This window comes from Prosopis cineraria, unplaced genomic scaffold (genome assembly GCF_029017545.1).
Source record: "Prosopis cineraria cultivar Desert tree isolate PC_DT_omini unplaced genomic scaffold, ASM2901754v1 PC3, whole genome shotgun sequence".
In the NCBI taxonomy this organism is placed as follows: Eukaryota; Viridiplantae; Streptophyta; class Magnoliopsida; order Fabales; family Fabaceae; genus Prosopis; species Prosopis cineraria.
Window position 1 is genome coordinate 14,672,010 of NW_026555334.1, and position 15,736 is coordinate 14,687,745.

The following is a 15,736-nucleotide window of genomic DNA, read 5'->3' on the forward strand; positions in this document are numbered from 1 at the left end:
GATTTGAACAAGTTGTTCATAAATATAAACTTGTTCCCAGTCTAAACAATTTTTGGTATAGTATTTAGGCAAATACTTTTCACAGTGCAACATTTAGGTAATTTATGTTACTATTTATATAGGCAAAAAAAGCCCTTGAAGTTGAGTTCTGAGAATTAATTCAAGAAACAAAGGAAGTAGTGTTAGGTTTTATTACTTGAAGAGGACAAGGAGCTCACTTTTGCATGCAACTTGTACAGTTGCTAAATTGAGACTCACCCCTGTGGCTATAAGTCTGAAAGCAGAAAGAAGAGTGGATGCTGAGGAGGGAAGCTAGGAAGGAGGAAGACGCATAGAAGCCATCTATGAAGATGATTGAGGAGGGGGTGCCATTCTAGAGATTGAAAATTTGTAAGCCTCATGAATTTGGGTTGAAAAAACGAACGTTGCCACCAACTGGATGGAGGTGGTAAATATTATGTTTTCGTTGATGATTTTTTTTCACCATATCATAATATAAAATACTCATTAGTCTTTAAAAAATAGTTTATGATTAAATTTGTACCTTTTTTTTATACATAAATCATCATTGTCATCATTAGATGGATGGAGGTGATAAATGTTATGTTTTCTATAGTTGATTTTTTTCTCACCATTTTATAATATAAAATGCTCATCAGTCTTTAAAAAACAGCTTGTGACTAAATTTATACTTTTTTCTTTACATAAATCATCATTGTCGTCATCATTATTATGTTGTAAAAGAGGCTAATTTATATATCCTCTATGGTGATAGACAAATTTAGATTATCCATTAAATGGTTTAAATCTATTCACTCAATAAACACTTTGGTAACATGATAAAAATCATTTAATTTAACCGAAAGACCGTCAGAGATATGAGATCTCAATTTTTTGGAGGGGATTGCACATGTAATTCACTTTGTTAAGTGAATCCTCACCCATCCAAATCCAGTGACAGACTAATGAATTTGATCTTTAGTTTGCCTACCAAAAATAATGAATTTGATTTTTCCGTGGCAAATTAACTGTATCTAATATCAATTTAGTCATAGAGAAATAAAAAAAATGATAATTATGAAGAAAAGAAATAAGCCTTCATGTCACTCTATTTTTCTAAAAATACTGCATAACTATATTTACTTTTAGATCGTCCCGCTACTCTCTAATTCCGGCGGTGCCGTGGGTTGAACTGCGCCACCAACGGGCACGGTGGGTTCAGCCACGGTGCGGCAGATCGGGCAAGTGGTGTTGGTACCGAACCAAGTGTCAACACAATCAACATGAAATACATGCTTGCAGTTAGGCAAAACCCTAACGGTTGCATCTTCCCCAATGGTGGCTAAGCAAACCGAGCACTCTACGGCTTCGCCGTCGTTGAACTGGTCCGTATGCTTGTACCAGAGTTTAGGAATCGACGCTATGACGGAAGGATCAAGACCCTGACGGTCATGGTTTGGTGAACTCGATTCCACATTAACCGGCAAAACTTGATGAGTACTGAATTGATAAACCGGTTGATCGTCGAGGCGTCTGTCGAGCAGACTCAGCTGACGACTTAGGCGGAGGCGTCTGGCGTAGAAGTGGAAGACGATTATGAAGAAGATGATGGCGAATAACGTGAAAGCTGCGGCGAGCATCACCTTCAGGCCGATACCGAGTGAGTCATCTTCTGGATCTGTAAAACCCATTTGTTTCGCTGCGTTGTTTTTTTCTGGTTTTGAGGCAATGACCGATGAAGAAGATGTTTAATCTTTCTTGTCTTGTTTTTTATATTAGCATATTGCTATAGAATTCAATGGAAATGGAAATGAGGGTCGGTTACTTGGTTTGGTGGTTGAAAAAGACAAAATGAGATTTAAGAAATTTCAAACGCTTTATTGTACTGTTTGCAATTCGTCAGGATGCTTGACTTTTAACGGGGCTATGATTTCTGGGGGTTGAAAGAAGAATACAGTTTTCACGTGCTTCACGTCTGTATATAATTTACAAAAAAAATCAACTGACAATTATTAAAAAAAATTATATCAATAAAAAATTATTTGTTATTAAAATTTAAATAAATATTTATTAATTTAGATTAATTTTTTATCAACAAATATATATTTAAATTTTAACAATAATTTATTTTAAATTAACATTAATTTATTTGAACTTTTTTTGAATCGTATTTTGACAATCAGTAGCGGACACACGTTAATGTGAGGGTGGACAAATGCCTCCTCATTAATCTCGGAAAATATTATGTTAGTGAGTGAGAAATTTATACAAGACTCCCCATTCTCTGCAAGTTTGAACCCACTGTAACGAAAAATTTAAAGAAACACAATGAGAGAGAAAGTATATTTGAAAATTGGAGCCGATATACGAAGCATTTTTGTCACACCTTGAAAATATGAGAGTGATAGGCATGAGATACACATTCAAACATATATCCCTTAAACTTAATTCAAGAGATTTTTTTTTAATACTTGTTACTTAAATGAAGCCTTTAATATTTTGTGAAAATTCTGATAACATTTCCCTTGTAAATGGAGTTTCTCAAAATTTTATAATACAAATATTCAAACAGATATCATAACAATTAGGAACTCAATTCCTTCCATCTAGCAGACAAGATATTTAACAAAATGAAGACCCTTATTGTAATCTATATGTAGCAGTTATAGCATTATTTGTATAAGTACAATATATAAATTAGAATTTTACATAAAAATAAAGATTAACCAACATGATGTCTTAACTTCAATCTAGTGACAAATCCCTTGTATGCTCTGATAGAAGTACAAACTATCTAAAATCAAAAATATTTTTCAGTGAATAACGTCCCAACTATAATATTTTGTAGAATCAAAATGAAAAAAATATAACCATTACATAAATTAAATGAGAAAACAATTTAATGTAACAAATTTGTAAACGTGGAATGGAAATTTTAAAGAAATTCATAACAATAACATTTAAATCTATAATAATAAAGTAGCTTTAACATTTAATATTGACAAATCAAAATAATTAATTAAATGTATAAATGAAAATAATAACATTTGCTAATTGAAAAACCATTTGAGTGTGAAATCATTAGTTAAATAAAAATTCAAATTTTTGGAAATTTATCAGAACAATTCACAAACGCGAACATATAGTTTACGAGGGTAAATAACTAAACACGACTTATGCCACAAAGACAAACGTAGAGACACAATCCAGGAGGATAAGCAACCAAACGTAACTGAAGCCACGAAACAAACGTAGACACATAGTGTACGAGGGTAATATTAACCAAACGTGGCTTGAAGCCATGAAAGCAAACGTAAGTACGAGACCCATAAATAATGAACATGAGAATGGAGCTCATGAAAATCAAATTAGCTAGTCATCAACTATGGTGCTCTAAGGACTAACGGAATTGCCGTTAGCAACCAGTGTTATATATAAAATCCCCTTCAAATCCATTTTTAAATTTGCGAGAAAGTTATCACTATTAAAATACAATTGTCATTCTTAAAATCAAACTTGCATAAAGAATTTTGAACATTAAAACTTGCTAGAGTAAAATTTTATAATTGATATCCATGCTTGCATTTATTGAGAAACCAATATTGCCAAAGCTAATAAAAATAATTTCACCAATCTTGAAAGTATTCTTTATAAGGAAAAACACAGACACATTATAATTCAAATATCCTTCAGCATCTCTTTACCATTTTACAAGGCAAAAATAATTTAATTAATAAAGTGTTAAATATGTTATATAATTGTTATTGAATGATTTGTGTAACAAAAATATCTTGAAAAAAGAATTTAATGGATAAATCAGTTAGAACACTATCTACTTATCTGAAGTACTCTCAGAATTCAAAATTCACCTCTTACACCTCAAGCAACTTTTTTCTCTTCCAAATATCCTATAAAATATAGTAAGGCTTTAATAGGCTTTCAACCAATTTAGTAGTTTCCCTACAACATTATTATCATTAGTAATAAACTATAACAAGTTTGAAACTTTAGAATCGATACTTAACACATAAAAATTCTTGAATAGCCATAGCTAATTACTCCATTAAAATATCATCTCCTCTTTATCTTTGACAAAGCACCCAATATACCTCATTTCCAAACTCTACAACAAAGCTTTGTAACATTGAAAATCTCTTATCAAATAATTTGTCAATAACCATACACACTCAATAATTCAAATAATTTCATGCTGATTTTATAATTAAATTTAATTTCAATCTTCAATTTAAGTTCATAGAGGAATAACAACCAAAATAAACATGATACTCCCAAGGTTCAATAAAATTTCAAAAATATAAAAAAAATTAAATAAAACTTCTTCTAATAGACATTTTGTCAAACACCCTTTGTCCATTAATTCTCAAACTAACACCAAGCTTCTTCCCTTTCAATCTCATCTCCCACAAATTAAAACATTAATATTTAAATCAATTAGCATCCCAAATTCAAATCTTTAACAAAAAATATTCAATTAAACTTTAAGGAAAAAATTAAGCTAATTCCTCTAGCATGAATAAATTTATCTACCAAAAATCATGTTCTTAAACTCAAGCTTTAATTTGATTATCCTTATTTACTCCTTCTAACATGCATAACAGCTACAATTTAAGGGGAGAAAATAAAAATTCATTTTCAGCCACATCACACAAATGCACGCACAAAATAGAAGAAGAAAGATGCATCTTGACTTACGACCAATGCAGTGAAGAAATGAAGAGAAGTTGAACCTCCCTAACTCACGTGTGATCACGACAGAGAAAAATAAAAGGAGGTTCTAGTCACTTGAAAATGGAGAAAGCAGGACGCAAAACGAAGGAGGAAGGAGAAGATCTTGGAAAATCCACACAAACAGCATAGATGAGAGATGGTCCTATGGCAGCGTATTAACAGAGGAGGAGGAAGAAAGATTCAGGCATCACCGTTACATGAAGAGAAGACCAATGGATAAATAGAGGAGCAGATGAATTTGCGAGTTCAGCCTCGACAGTGGTAGATTCACGGTGATCATGGACATCGGCGACTGACTCAACGGTTGGCCTAGCTCCACTCGTGCACTGCGACGATGCACAAAAGAAATGGATTGAGAAGAACAAAATACTAGAGACTCGATGTCTCTTTGGTTCACACTCACACTACCAAGGGTTGGCAACCATGGTAGAGAAGGTGGAGGGGAAGGAAAAGACGCACCCACCAAACACAAACAGAGGAACGAGATTCGGGTGCACTCATAGCTACTAGCAACGGCATATGAGACGGAAAGGAACTATGGGGGAAAGAAGCCTCTCGATCAATCTCACTCTCTCCTCCTCTGCTAACCGACTCTGCCTTTTTATTTGTGACCCCTCCTCTCTTTTCTTAAGGGTAAAAGAGTAATTTAAGAAGGCTATGGCAAAAACAAAATTCTTGTCCTTTCACCACCAGGATTCAAACTAGATGTACACACTTAGAAGAATTTCCACTGAACCACTTACACATTATGTTAAATTCATCCTAAAACTATTTAAAAATATACTTAAATTATATTATTATTGATTTTAATCTAATTAAAATTTTTGAGTCCTTACAATTTTAGACTCTTTCAAAAGCTTTATACTTCAATAATGGGTTCCACATTAAGTTTCCATGCAAGTAATGTGAGACCATTATTTTCATATTACAGTGTTTGAAGAAGAAGAGTGTAGGAGAGAGGGATTACGTGAGAAAGAAAGAGTGGATTTTTTTAAAAAAACAAAATAAAACACATAGAAAGACAAGACAGTAAATGAGAATAGAGATCATCCAAACTTAAAACTAAAGTAAATGAAGAAAATGGAATAGCTAAGACTTGAGTGGCATCTTTTTTTTTTTTCCTTTTCCTTTTTATGAATTATTTAATTAAATGTATTTGTTTAAATTGTAAGTATGAGTTCATGATCATTTACTTGGTTGTTTATAGTTAGTTAAAAGTTGATAAAAATGATTTATAGTGTAGAAAGATTTTATATTATAACTTTTAAATGGAAAATATAATTTTTAATAAAAATTTAAGCTGCTTGATATAACATTTAAATATACTTTTTAAATAATAATAATAATTAAAAAAATAAATATTGCCCCCACTAAGCTTAATTAGGTCCTCTGTCTGCCACTGTTGACAATAACATATTATTGATTGATATAAATTTTTTTCAATAATCTTTTATCATTATTTTCCCTATAACTTATCTCGATATACATTTGTTCTAGTTCATAAAATTAATTAGGATTATATTTTTATTATTTGGGTTTCAAAGATCTCAACACACTACACGTTCATATATATGTAATTTGTATATAATTAAGGCCCGACATATCTCACGACATATGGGAAAGGAAGCCGACGTTTGGGTCATGTCATTAGGTCGAGAATTATTATTATTTTTACGGTGAAAAAGAGAAAATGAAATATATTTTTGGCTTTTATATTTTTCCAAGTTTCAACCTAAAATGTATATAAGAATATTAAGTTCATGGACAAGATAAATAATCAAATAATCTTCAAAAAGATTTTTAAAACTTCGAAACACGCAAATATCCGCTAATCGTTTTCTCATTTGCATTCAATTTTCACTTCTATCATTTGTACTTACCGTCTGGGAAAAAAGTCAAGATGAGCAGATGTAGTGCCCCGAAAAACCCCATAAGCTGATTTTTCCAACAGGTCCTCTAGATTTTCATTTGAAAATTTTGAATTTAAATATTTACATTCAATCTCGGAAAGTTCGAAGTAAAATAGTAAAGTTTTCAACTAGGCATATTCTTTTATCCTCCCTTAGCAAAGACTTTTTGACACGCTTGAAATATTTGAAAAGAAACCAAGTCAGCCTGACAAAGATGGCAGTAATTTAAACCCCTTAAGCATCATTCTAAAATTTAATTCTTAAAGATGTGTATATAAAGAACATCGTTTAAAAGAATACAGTTTCTTAAATGGTATTTAAATTTTTTAAAAGATTAGTTTTCTGATTACCAGCTATAAGGATATCGTGAAAAATCAAAAAATATTTGAAAAGAAAATTATGAAAACATTTACTATAAAGAAGATAGCAGCATTGCTTTCACATGCATCCAACATATCATTAATGACTTGAATTTGCAATCAAGACTCCACTGTGTATCCATGTAGAATGAAGGATAAAAAACTAGATGGTGACCTCTTGAAGCAATTAGTATTGACATTGACAGTTTAGTTAACACTAATATAATATTGTTGCTTGTGACAACTTTATTTGGTATAACCAAGAAAATTGAATAATATTTTTTAAAATATTTTTTGTTATCACCTTTACACTATTGTTGAACTCATGACCATTTTAAATGGCAAGCTCACTAAAGTCAACATCTACTCAAACTCTCTTGAAATTCTTACTCTCCTTTTTTTTTTTAATATCAATTGCATAACTCTTTTTTTTTAAAAGAATTAAAACATTCTAAAGAAAACCCATTCTAAATTCTAACAATGGTGATTCAGTGTCCACTAATGGCTAACACTCGGCAATTAGGGACCGGCACAAAGTCAGTAACAAACCTAGAAAATTTTTTCATTTGGGACAAAATTTGTATAAGATAAACATTACTCCATACATTTTAAATTATAAAATACTTTTAGTGAAGATTTAGCCTTCTAAAATATAAGACATTTGGAAAAAAATAAAGTTTTATTAGTGATATTTTTTTAATATTACTTTTTTCATATATTATCTCTCTTCATTATTCTTTCACCAATAAGGTATTAAATAAAAGATATTTTTGAAAGTTTATAATTTTATTTTGAAAAAGTAAGGTGATAAAGGGTACTTAATGAGCTTTATTGGTATGTGAAATTTTGTCTAAAAGTGTCTTATAATTTAGAATGGAGGGAGTAATATCTTAAAAATATGTTTTAATTATTTATTAAGTTAATAAAAAATAAAATCATCTTAATATAAGAAAAATTTATATTTTAAATGATAAAATAAGTAGTAATACTTCCGTCCAAAATTATAAAATACTTTTAGAAAAGATTTGATGTCCTAAAATATAAAACAATTTGATAAACATAAGGTTTCTGTAATGATTCTTTTTTAATATTATCTTTTTTGTTATATTCTCTCTTTAATATTCTTTCACAAATAGAGTATTAAATGAAGAGCATTTTTAAAAGTTTATATTATTTTTGAAAAAAATATTTGTAAAATGTATTTAATAAGCTTTATTGTCATTGATATATGTGATTTTATCTGAAAGTACCTTATAAATGAGGATGTTTGCATTCAAATTGTGAATTTGGAGGCCCGGATTCAACTCAACTTAATCGACTTTAAAATAATTAAAAATGAATATTCATGAAGCCTTAACCGCTAAATTAAGATCAGGTTTAAGCTATTATTTGACACTCCACCCATGATGCTTGAATTATGGAAGTAGGGAAAATACCCATGATGGAGGAAGTACCTCCTAAATTCAAAGAAAATGGCAATCATAGGATTTGGACACCAAGTTAGAATTATCTATAAATAGAAAAACGTTCTCTTTCATTAAAGAAATCATCATCATCAATAACAAACTATCAATAAAATTTCTAGATTCCATATCTGCTGCTTTATTTTCCTTTTATCATGTAGTTCCATGCTTTATGACACTATTTTTTGCCAAACAATCTTTTGGCACGCCCAATGGGACATGTGTGAACAAAATGCCTAGGACATGTAAGGATTAATATGTTGTTGGAAAGAATGGACTTGAGTCTTACGACTCAAAGAATGTGGCTTCGCATGCAGAATGTGAATTATGAGCCTTTCGCACTCTAGTGACCATGGGGCGGTAGGCAACATCGGAATGCCTTACCCTCTAGCTTGGGACAAGAGTCTCAAATCCTCTCGCTTAAGTAAACATTTTGTTATGGTGTCTAATGATGTTGTATCTTTATCTTTGACCATGACACAGGACCATACTGATAAGCAAGCAACGACCTTGCAAGCAGTAGAACTTGAGAAATAACATCTGAAAAAGCAACAAGAGTGAATCAAACCATAGGATAAGTTGGAATGCCAAGCTAACGAGAGGCATAGAGCTCTATTGCAAACTCTGAAGGACGAACTAAGGAACATTTCTGCTAAGGGTGAGCATCGGTTTATGCGGTCATTCGGTGTCAAATTTGCCAAAACTGATCAAATGAACAATACATATTTTAGAGATTGAATCGAACCAAACTATATTTATAAACCAAATCATGACCGAACCAAAATAAGATGGTTTGGTTCAGTTTCCTGAATTGATTGTTGCAAAACACAAATAGAGTAAACGGGATGCTAGTAAAATGAAGTGAAAATGGAATTGAAAAATGTAAGCAAAATAAGAAAATGGAAGATGAGAGGAGAGGAGAGGAAAAGAAGCAGCGATAAGCATCAAACTTGCAAAATTATTGCTATTATATCAAGTAAGAGAATTAATACAGCGACAAAAAGCTTTAAAAGAAAGAGAAGAACATATACATCATAGGAGAGGAAGAGAGTAATGACAATTGGGAAAAAAATGAGAAAGTATGAGGGAGTGCCTGACTACTTGATGGCTGAAGGAGAGAATGGCGACGTGAGGGAGAGGCTTGACTACTTGAGTCTGGAAGTTGCTTTTACGGAGGCTAAGGCGTGAGATAAAAGATGAGAGACCTTAAGGCTTAGGTTTAACTAGATATTTTGGGCCAAGGGCTTCATTTGGACTTCTAGTTAATTTGGCTATTTAGTTAAGTAGCATTAAACATTTTAGGCTTATGGGCTTAAGTTCCTCAACTCGTTTGAATATAAATTTAAAACAAAAAATAACAGCAATAATAAAAAAGCTGAAAATAACCTTTATAAGATACAAAAAATAATTATTACTCTTTAAAAATAAATATTATTTTTTTCAGTTTGTTCGTTTTGTATGGTTTCTTCCTCTTCAAATCAAAATTTTTTAAAGAAAAAAATGAATTGAACATTTTAACTAAAAAAATCAAACCGAATATATCAAACTTAATTTGGTTCATTTTGATTTAGTTTTGTAACATCTTGGTTTCTAATCCCCTAATTAAAGAAACTTAATTAGGATAATTGAGTAAATTATAGTAATTTGTGGCTAGGGAGGTCTAATAATTATATTCGATTATATTTCAATCCTAATGGTGGGTTCGATATCAAGTCAGGCCACTTGGGTATCTAAAGGAGAAGAAAATGAAGAGTTGATGTTGCTGTGTCACACACCGCAGCGTGGAATGCCTCTGCTGTGGTGCACAGACACTTTTGATGCAAATTGAGGACCTCTCTGTGCCATGCATTGCGGCACATAGTCATTTTCTACAGATATCAATCACGAAATTGAGACAGAAATAAAGAGAAAGAAAGGAGAAAATGGAAGAGACACACCAAGCTTTGCTAGGGTTTGTTCTTAGATGACATTAGGAGTATTTTGGAGGCTACAAATACATAAGGTAAGTACCACACTCATTAATCCCCCTATCTCTTTCATATTTATGAGTTTATGATTAGGGTTTGATAGTGGAAGTGGATTTTCAGTCCTCATAGGTTATGGGTCCAAATCTTTTGGCTCAAATAGAGTTAATGGGAGTAGATTGGAGTAGTTAAACTTAGGTATAATAAATTTTAGTGTCTTGGATTGTTGGGCACCTTAAATATATGAATTTTGCATTTAATATGGGTGGTTGGAAGAGTGTGATGCTATTAATGAGAGTTTAATAGCTCATTAATATCATTGAGAGCTAAAGATAATTATTAAACCTAATGGATAGGCTCAAACTCATGTAGAGTGGGTATTGGGCAATTTAAAAGTGGATATGAGAGTTAAATGTTTAGGTTTGGCAATATTAATGGAGATCAACTTGATTGATTGTAGATTAAGCTCTTGATCACCTATTTGGCTTAGGAATTCAAGTTTGGAAGCTATAATATTGAGGGATAAACCTTTGACCTTTCAAAAGTTTGAGATAACTAAGGAACCCTGCTTTAAGTAGTTATTTGTTAATTGTAATGTGATGTTATTTATGTGTTTAATATACAAATTTTGACTTGTGAATATGTGCATCATGCAATGAAATCTTATATTTATTAAACCACTTTAATATGTGTTAAACATACTAAAGAAATTTCAAAATGAGTTTTAAGTTATGAGAGTGATATTTGAGATGAGTTAGAGTTTTAAGTTGTGAGAGTGATATTTGAGATGAATTACATGCTATAATGTGTTTTAAATGAGTAGTGGATTGGATAAAGATGAGTAATTGTGATTAGAAGGGTGTGTTTATATGATATAAGTAGAAATAAGAAATTGATGCTCACTTGGGTAGCGCTCGATCTTGAGCCCAATGTGTTGACCCTAATATTGAGTAAATGATAATGTGAAATTGAGTTAGTATTGTTTATGGCATGATTAATGGGCAAGAATTCGCCTAGGGATTGGGAGTAGAAAAAAATTCATATGGTATTTAGGCTGCCCTCCGATGCACAAGGATATAGCCTTGTCCTATAGTTTGTCAATGGGTTATCCCATAGTTTGTTAAGGGACTATAACCTAACTATCTCCACTAATTTAATGTGGAAAATAGCCTAAGGTATAAGACACCCTAGATATTTAAGATTAGGGAAAATCGTGGTCCGAGAGTGAGTTATGCGATTTTCAGCCAAGTCACACTTTATGATTGGTGAGCTTGGATAGTCCAGTCACACAGACAAAGCCTATGTAAACATGTGACGTGTCACATGTTTAAATTATGGCAAGTTGTGTGATAAATTGGGTCATGGTCACATGTCTAAGTGTCTTGTAATTATATACCCAACATGTGTGAGATAAAAAGGTGCTAACTAGATTAATAAGTTAGGATATGTGTTTAAGCATGTTTTAAGTACTTGGTTTCATATGCATGTGTTTGATTTACATGACTGCATAAGGTAGGTTTTACCATTAGACTTACCCCTTTCATTTAACATTTTTTAAGCTCTAGCTTTAGTGCAGAAAGGGAGAAGGCTTAAGAGGCTACGAGTTAGCACATTCCTGTTATATGCCTCTAGCTTAGGTTTATTTTGTATAATAGAATTTCAATGCCAATTCTAGGTTGCATACCATCTCACTTGCACTATTTTGTTATTGCAATATATGGGTTGTGTTTTGGGGCATGAGTATTTGTGTATGATGATATATATTTATGGATATGGCAAAAATACTAGCGCAAGTGTAGGAATGATGTTTTGAACATGTTTTATTTGGTTTGGGTGCAATGCAATGGTAAATGCCTCTTGTAACCTCCTTGAGGTTAATCACAATTAACTCCAAATCATAGTAATCTGACGTTTTAAAAGCATAATTTCTCAAAATTATTTCATAGGAATTCTAATTTGTCAATTCAAATCCCAAACATAATTTAAAGACTCTAAGTCAGAGTTTTAAAAACAAAACGGAAACTTGAAAATCAATTAAGACCTAAATAATGAGTCTTAAAACTTAAAAATAAGTTCAGTGCAAAAATGACACATGCACCATGGCTTACGGCTCGTGTGCCACGGCGTGTCTTCTTTGTGCCATGCGTCGTGGCACATTGCACGAAATTTGATAGATCAATGTTGTCATTTAACAGCATGAGGGGCGAACTTCTGACGGGTCCCAATTCTCCATCTGACATCCAATTGAGGTGGTTTCAGTGTCTAGATGGAGCTTTCTCCTAGATCTAGCTAATGGCACATGTTTCATATTCAAACTCATTTTTTATAAGAAGTTAGATACCAAAACTCATTTCTACCACATTTTCACAAAATCTTCCAAATGGGGTGTCCCAACTCAACCATACGTGCTAATAGCTTACACAAACCATCCGACCATACTCAATGAACTCTTATAGATTCATGCAACATACCATACTCAACCAATAATGCTTATGGATTCATGTTTGGAAATGCTTTTAGCACTTGTTGTAGGTTTTGGACACCTTTTTTGTGTGAAAATTTCAAAAAGTGGTTAAAATATATTTGGGTATCTAACATTTTGATATGACTTATTTTGAAAGTGAAACTCATGCTATTAGCTAGTTCATGTAAATAGTTTTTCTCAGACACTTAGATCACGTCATTGAGACGTCAGACAGAGAATTGGGATGGTCGAAAATTCCTCAATTCTGCTGTCAAATGATAGCAAAATTGCTAATATTTATGTGTAACACGCTGTGACGCATGGTGCCTGAGCTGCGATGCATGACACAGAGAGTAACACACCACGGCGTAGCGTGCACGAGTCGTGGCACATTGCCCTGTTTCACAGGACATGAGTTGTTTTTCTATTGTTTCGATTTCTTTCACTCCTCTAAGGTATCCCATGCTTCTATAATTTATCTTTACTCTGATATAAAAGATTTTGAGTAATTTAAAATCCTTGTGATTATGAAAACTTGGGATCCCTTGAATTTGAACTAAAACTTGGTAATTACTTTTTGAGTTAATCCTTTGATTACCATAAATTTTATTGGTTAATTGTGTTAGTGGAGTAAGATTTTCCAGGCTTTGCTCACCCCTAATCTTTGCTATACTATCTAGATTGTTGAAGGAGCAAGCTCCAATTAGCTCGTATGTTTAAAAAATAGATAGACTCGAGGGGTAATCTCCCAATGTGTCCTTTGACTAGAAGATCAACAACGAAGACTATTATAACATCGCTCAAATGAGAAATGGCATGTCTAACTTAATGGTAGGCTTGTTCAGTTACTAGGGAGGACAAAGGACAAGACATTGTGAGGAAGAATGACAGCAAAACCAAAACACCTTTTATAAAGCTCTTCAGAAGTGGCACCACAACTAATGCTCTCAACAAGGCTCTCTCAAAGAAATGCGAAGAGATCTCAAGACCAGAGTCGAGCTTCTGAGTCAAGTCACTATTGAGAAGCTTAAGGGTGAGTTTATACAGGCTCATTAAGAGGATTCCATCTCCAAGGTGTCTCTTTAGGCCAATTTTTAGGCTGAGAAGAAGTAGACAAGTTTACTTAGGATGTGAGAAGAAACTTAAAAAGTTTGCAAAAAATTCAAGGTGCAACATCCAAAGGCCCTAAAAAAGAGATGTGTAAGGTCCTGGGCTAACAATTTCATAGCCTTGGTACCTAGACTGTTAAGTTTTAAAACCATGGGGCCTAGCTTTTCATATTCATTAAGTCCTAGGATGTCGTTTGCTATGGCCCTAGTACTTGAACTGTCATTTCTTATGGCCTCTAGTCTATCAAACTCAAATAGCTTTGATATAAAGGAGTCATATTTTAAGAGACCCGCAAATCCCATGAGGGCCATGTCCATAAAGACTGAATCCTAAGCCACCAATCCCATAAGGACTAACCCCATAAGAGCTAACTTTACATGGGCTAGCACCATAAAGGCCAAAGTTAGAAAGGCAAGCTTTACAAGGGCCCTCTTCACAAGAGCTCTCTTCCTAAAGGCTCTCTCCATAGGGGCTAAATTTGCACTGGGCTGTACCACAGGGCCGAAGCCATATGGGATAGCACCACAAGGAAACAAGGGCGAAAGTCAAAAAGGTAAGCTTTGCAAAGGCCCTCTCTATAAGGGCAAAAGTCACAAGATCAAGCCCACAGCAACTAGATTCTACAGAACCAGCCTTTAAGGTCCTAAACCTTAAGAAACTTGACCTAAGCTAGACCATATGGCCCTTAATTCTTAACTAAAAGAGTGTCCTCTAAGGAAGTACTAGATCAACCATCAATTATAATGGGAATGAGCTGGTCCTCCAAGACATACTACTCACGCAATGCTTGAAAGTAGGGCCAATGGAAATATCCATACAAAATTGGCCTATGAAGTCTCCAGCCAATTTGTATGTGAAAGGCATTATTTGCACCCAAATTGTGAATTTGAATGCCCATACTCAACTCAACTTAATCACCCTTAAAATAATTAAAAATAAATATTCATGAAGCCTTAACCACTAAGTTAAGACTGAGTCTAGGAAATTATCTCTGCACTCCACCCATGATGCTTGAATTATGAAAGTAGGGAAAGTGACCATAATGGAGGAAGTGCTTCCTAAATTTAAGGAAAGTGATAATCATGGGGCTTGAGCACCAAGCCAAAATCATCTACAAATAGAAGAGCCCTTTCTAATCAAATAAATCATCATTAAGAAACTCCCAATCAAATTCCTAAATTCTGCGTCTATTGCTTTATTTTTTCTTTTATCATGTAGTTTTAGTCTTTACTTTTTTGTTATACGGCCGATATAGCTCGCTACCTCTTTTTTAATTAATGTATTTCTGCTTTTCTTTACATTCTTGCATCTGGGTGAACTATGATAAGGGAGCTAGGGTTCCCTGCATTTGATTAGAAGTCAATTTTTTTTATCTTTTTGAGACCCTATATCTCTAGCATGCCTAATGATAGCCCTTTTGTTTTTTTGCCAAACAGAGGATGATGGAGTAGCCTAATAGCAATTAATATCACACTTTGCTTCTCTTTTTTGATAAAAAATCATACTCTTTTAGAATAAATATTTTCAATATAAATAATTAGAGATATTTTTTATATTTTATTAGAAAATATTTTGGGGAAGATAATTTTTGTTATTAGGGATCCACTTCTTATACTATATATGGAAAAAAAAATTGTTACTTTGAGTGCAAATGAGTAGAAATTTAAAATTAAAGAATGTGACCTTGATATCTTTTAAAAAATAAACATTAATATTT

The 15,736-nt window shown here is 32.7% G+C and overlaps 1 protein-coding gene across 1 annotated transcript; it reads right to left on the reverse strand.

The window, feature by feature from the left end:
- Positions 1 to 871: 871 nt before the first annotated feature.
- Positions 872 to 1,821, reverse strand: LOC129304479 (E3 ubiquitin-protein ligase ATL41-like). Its single transcript, XM_054944154.1, has one exon. The coding sequence runs from the start codon at positions 1,689 to 1,691 to the stop codon at positions 1,146 to 1,148; it is 546 nt and encodes a 181-aa protein (XP_054800129.1). The 5' UTR covers positions 1,692 to 1,821; the 3' UTR covers positions 872 to 1,145.
- Between the last annotated feature and the right edge of the window lie 13,915 nt (positions 1,822 to 15,736).

Coding starts and splice junctions, on each gene's coding strand:
- LOC129304479 (XM_054944154.1), bottom strand. CDS start 1,691: ATGGGTTTTACAGATCCAGAAGATGACTCACTCGGTATCGGCCTGAAG.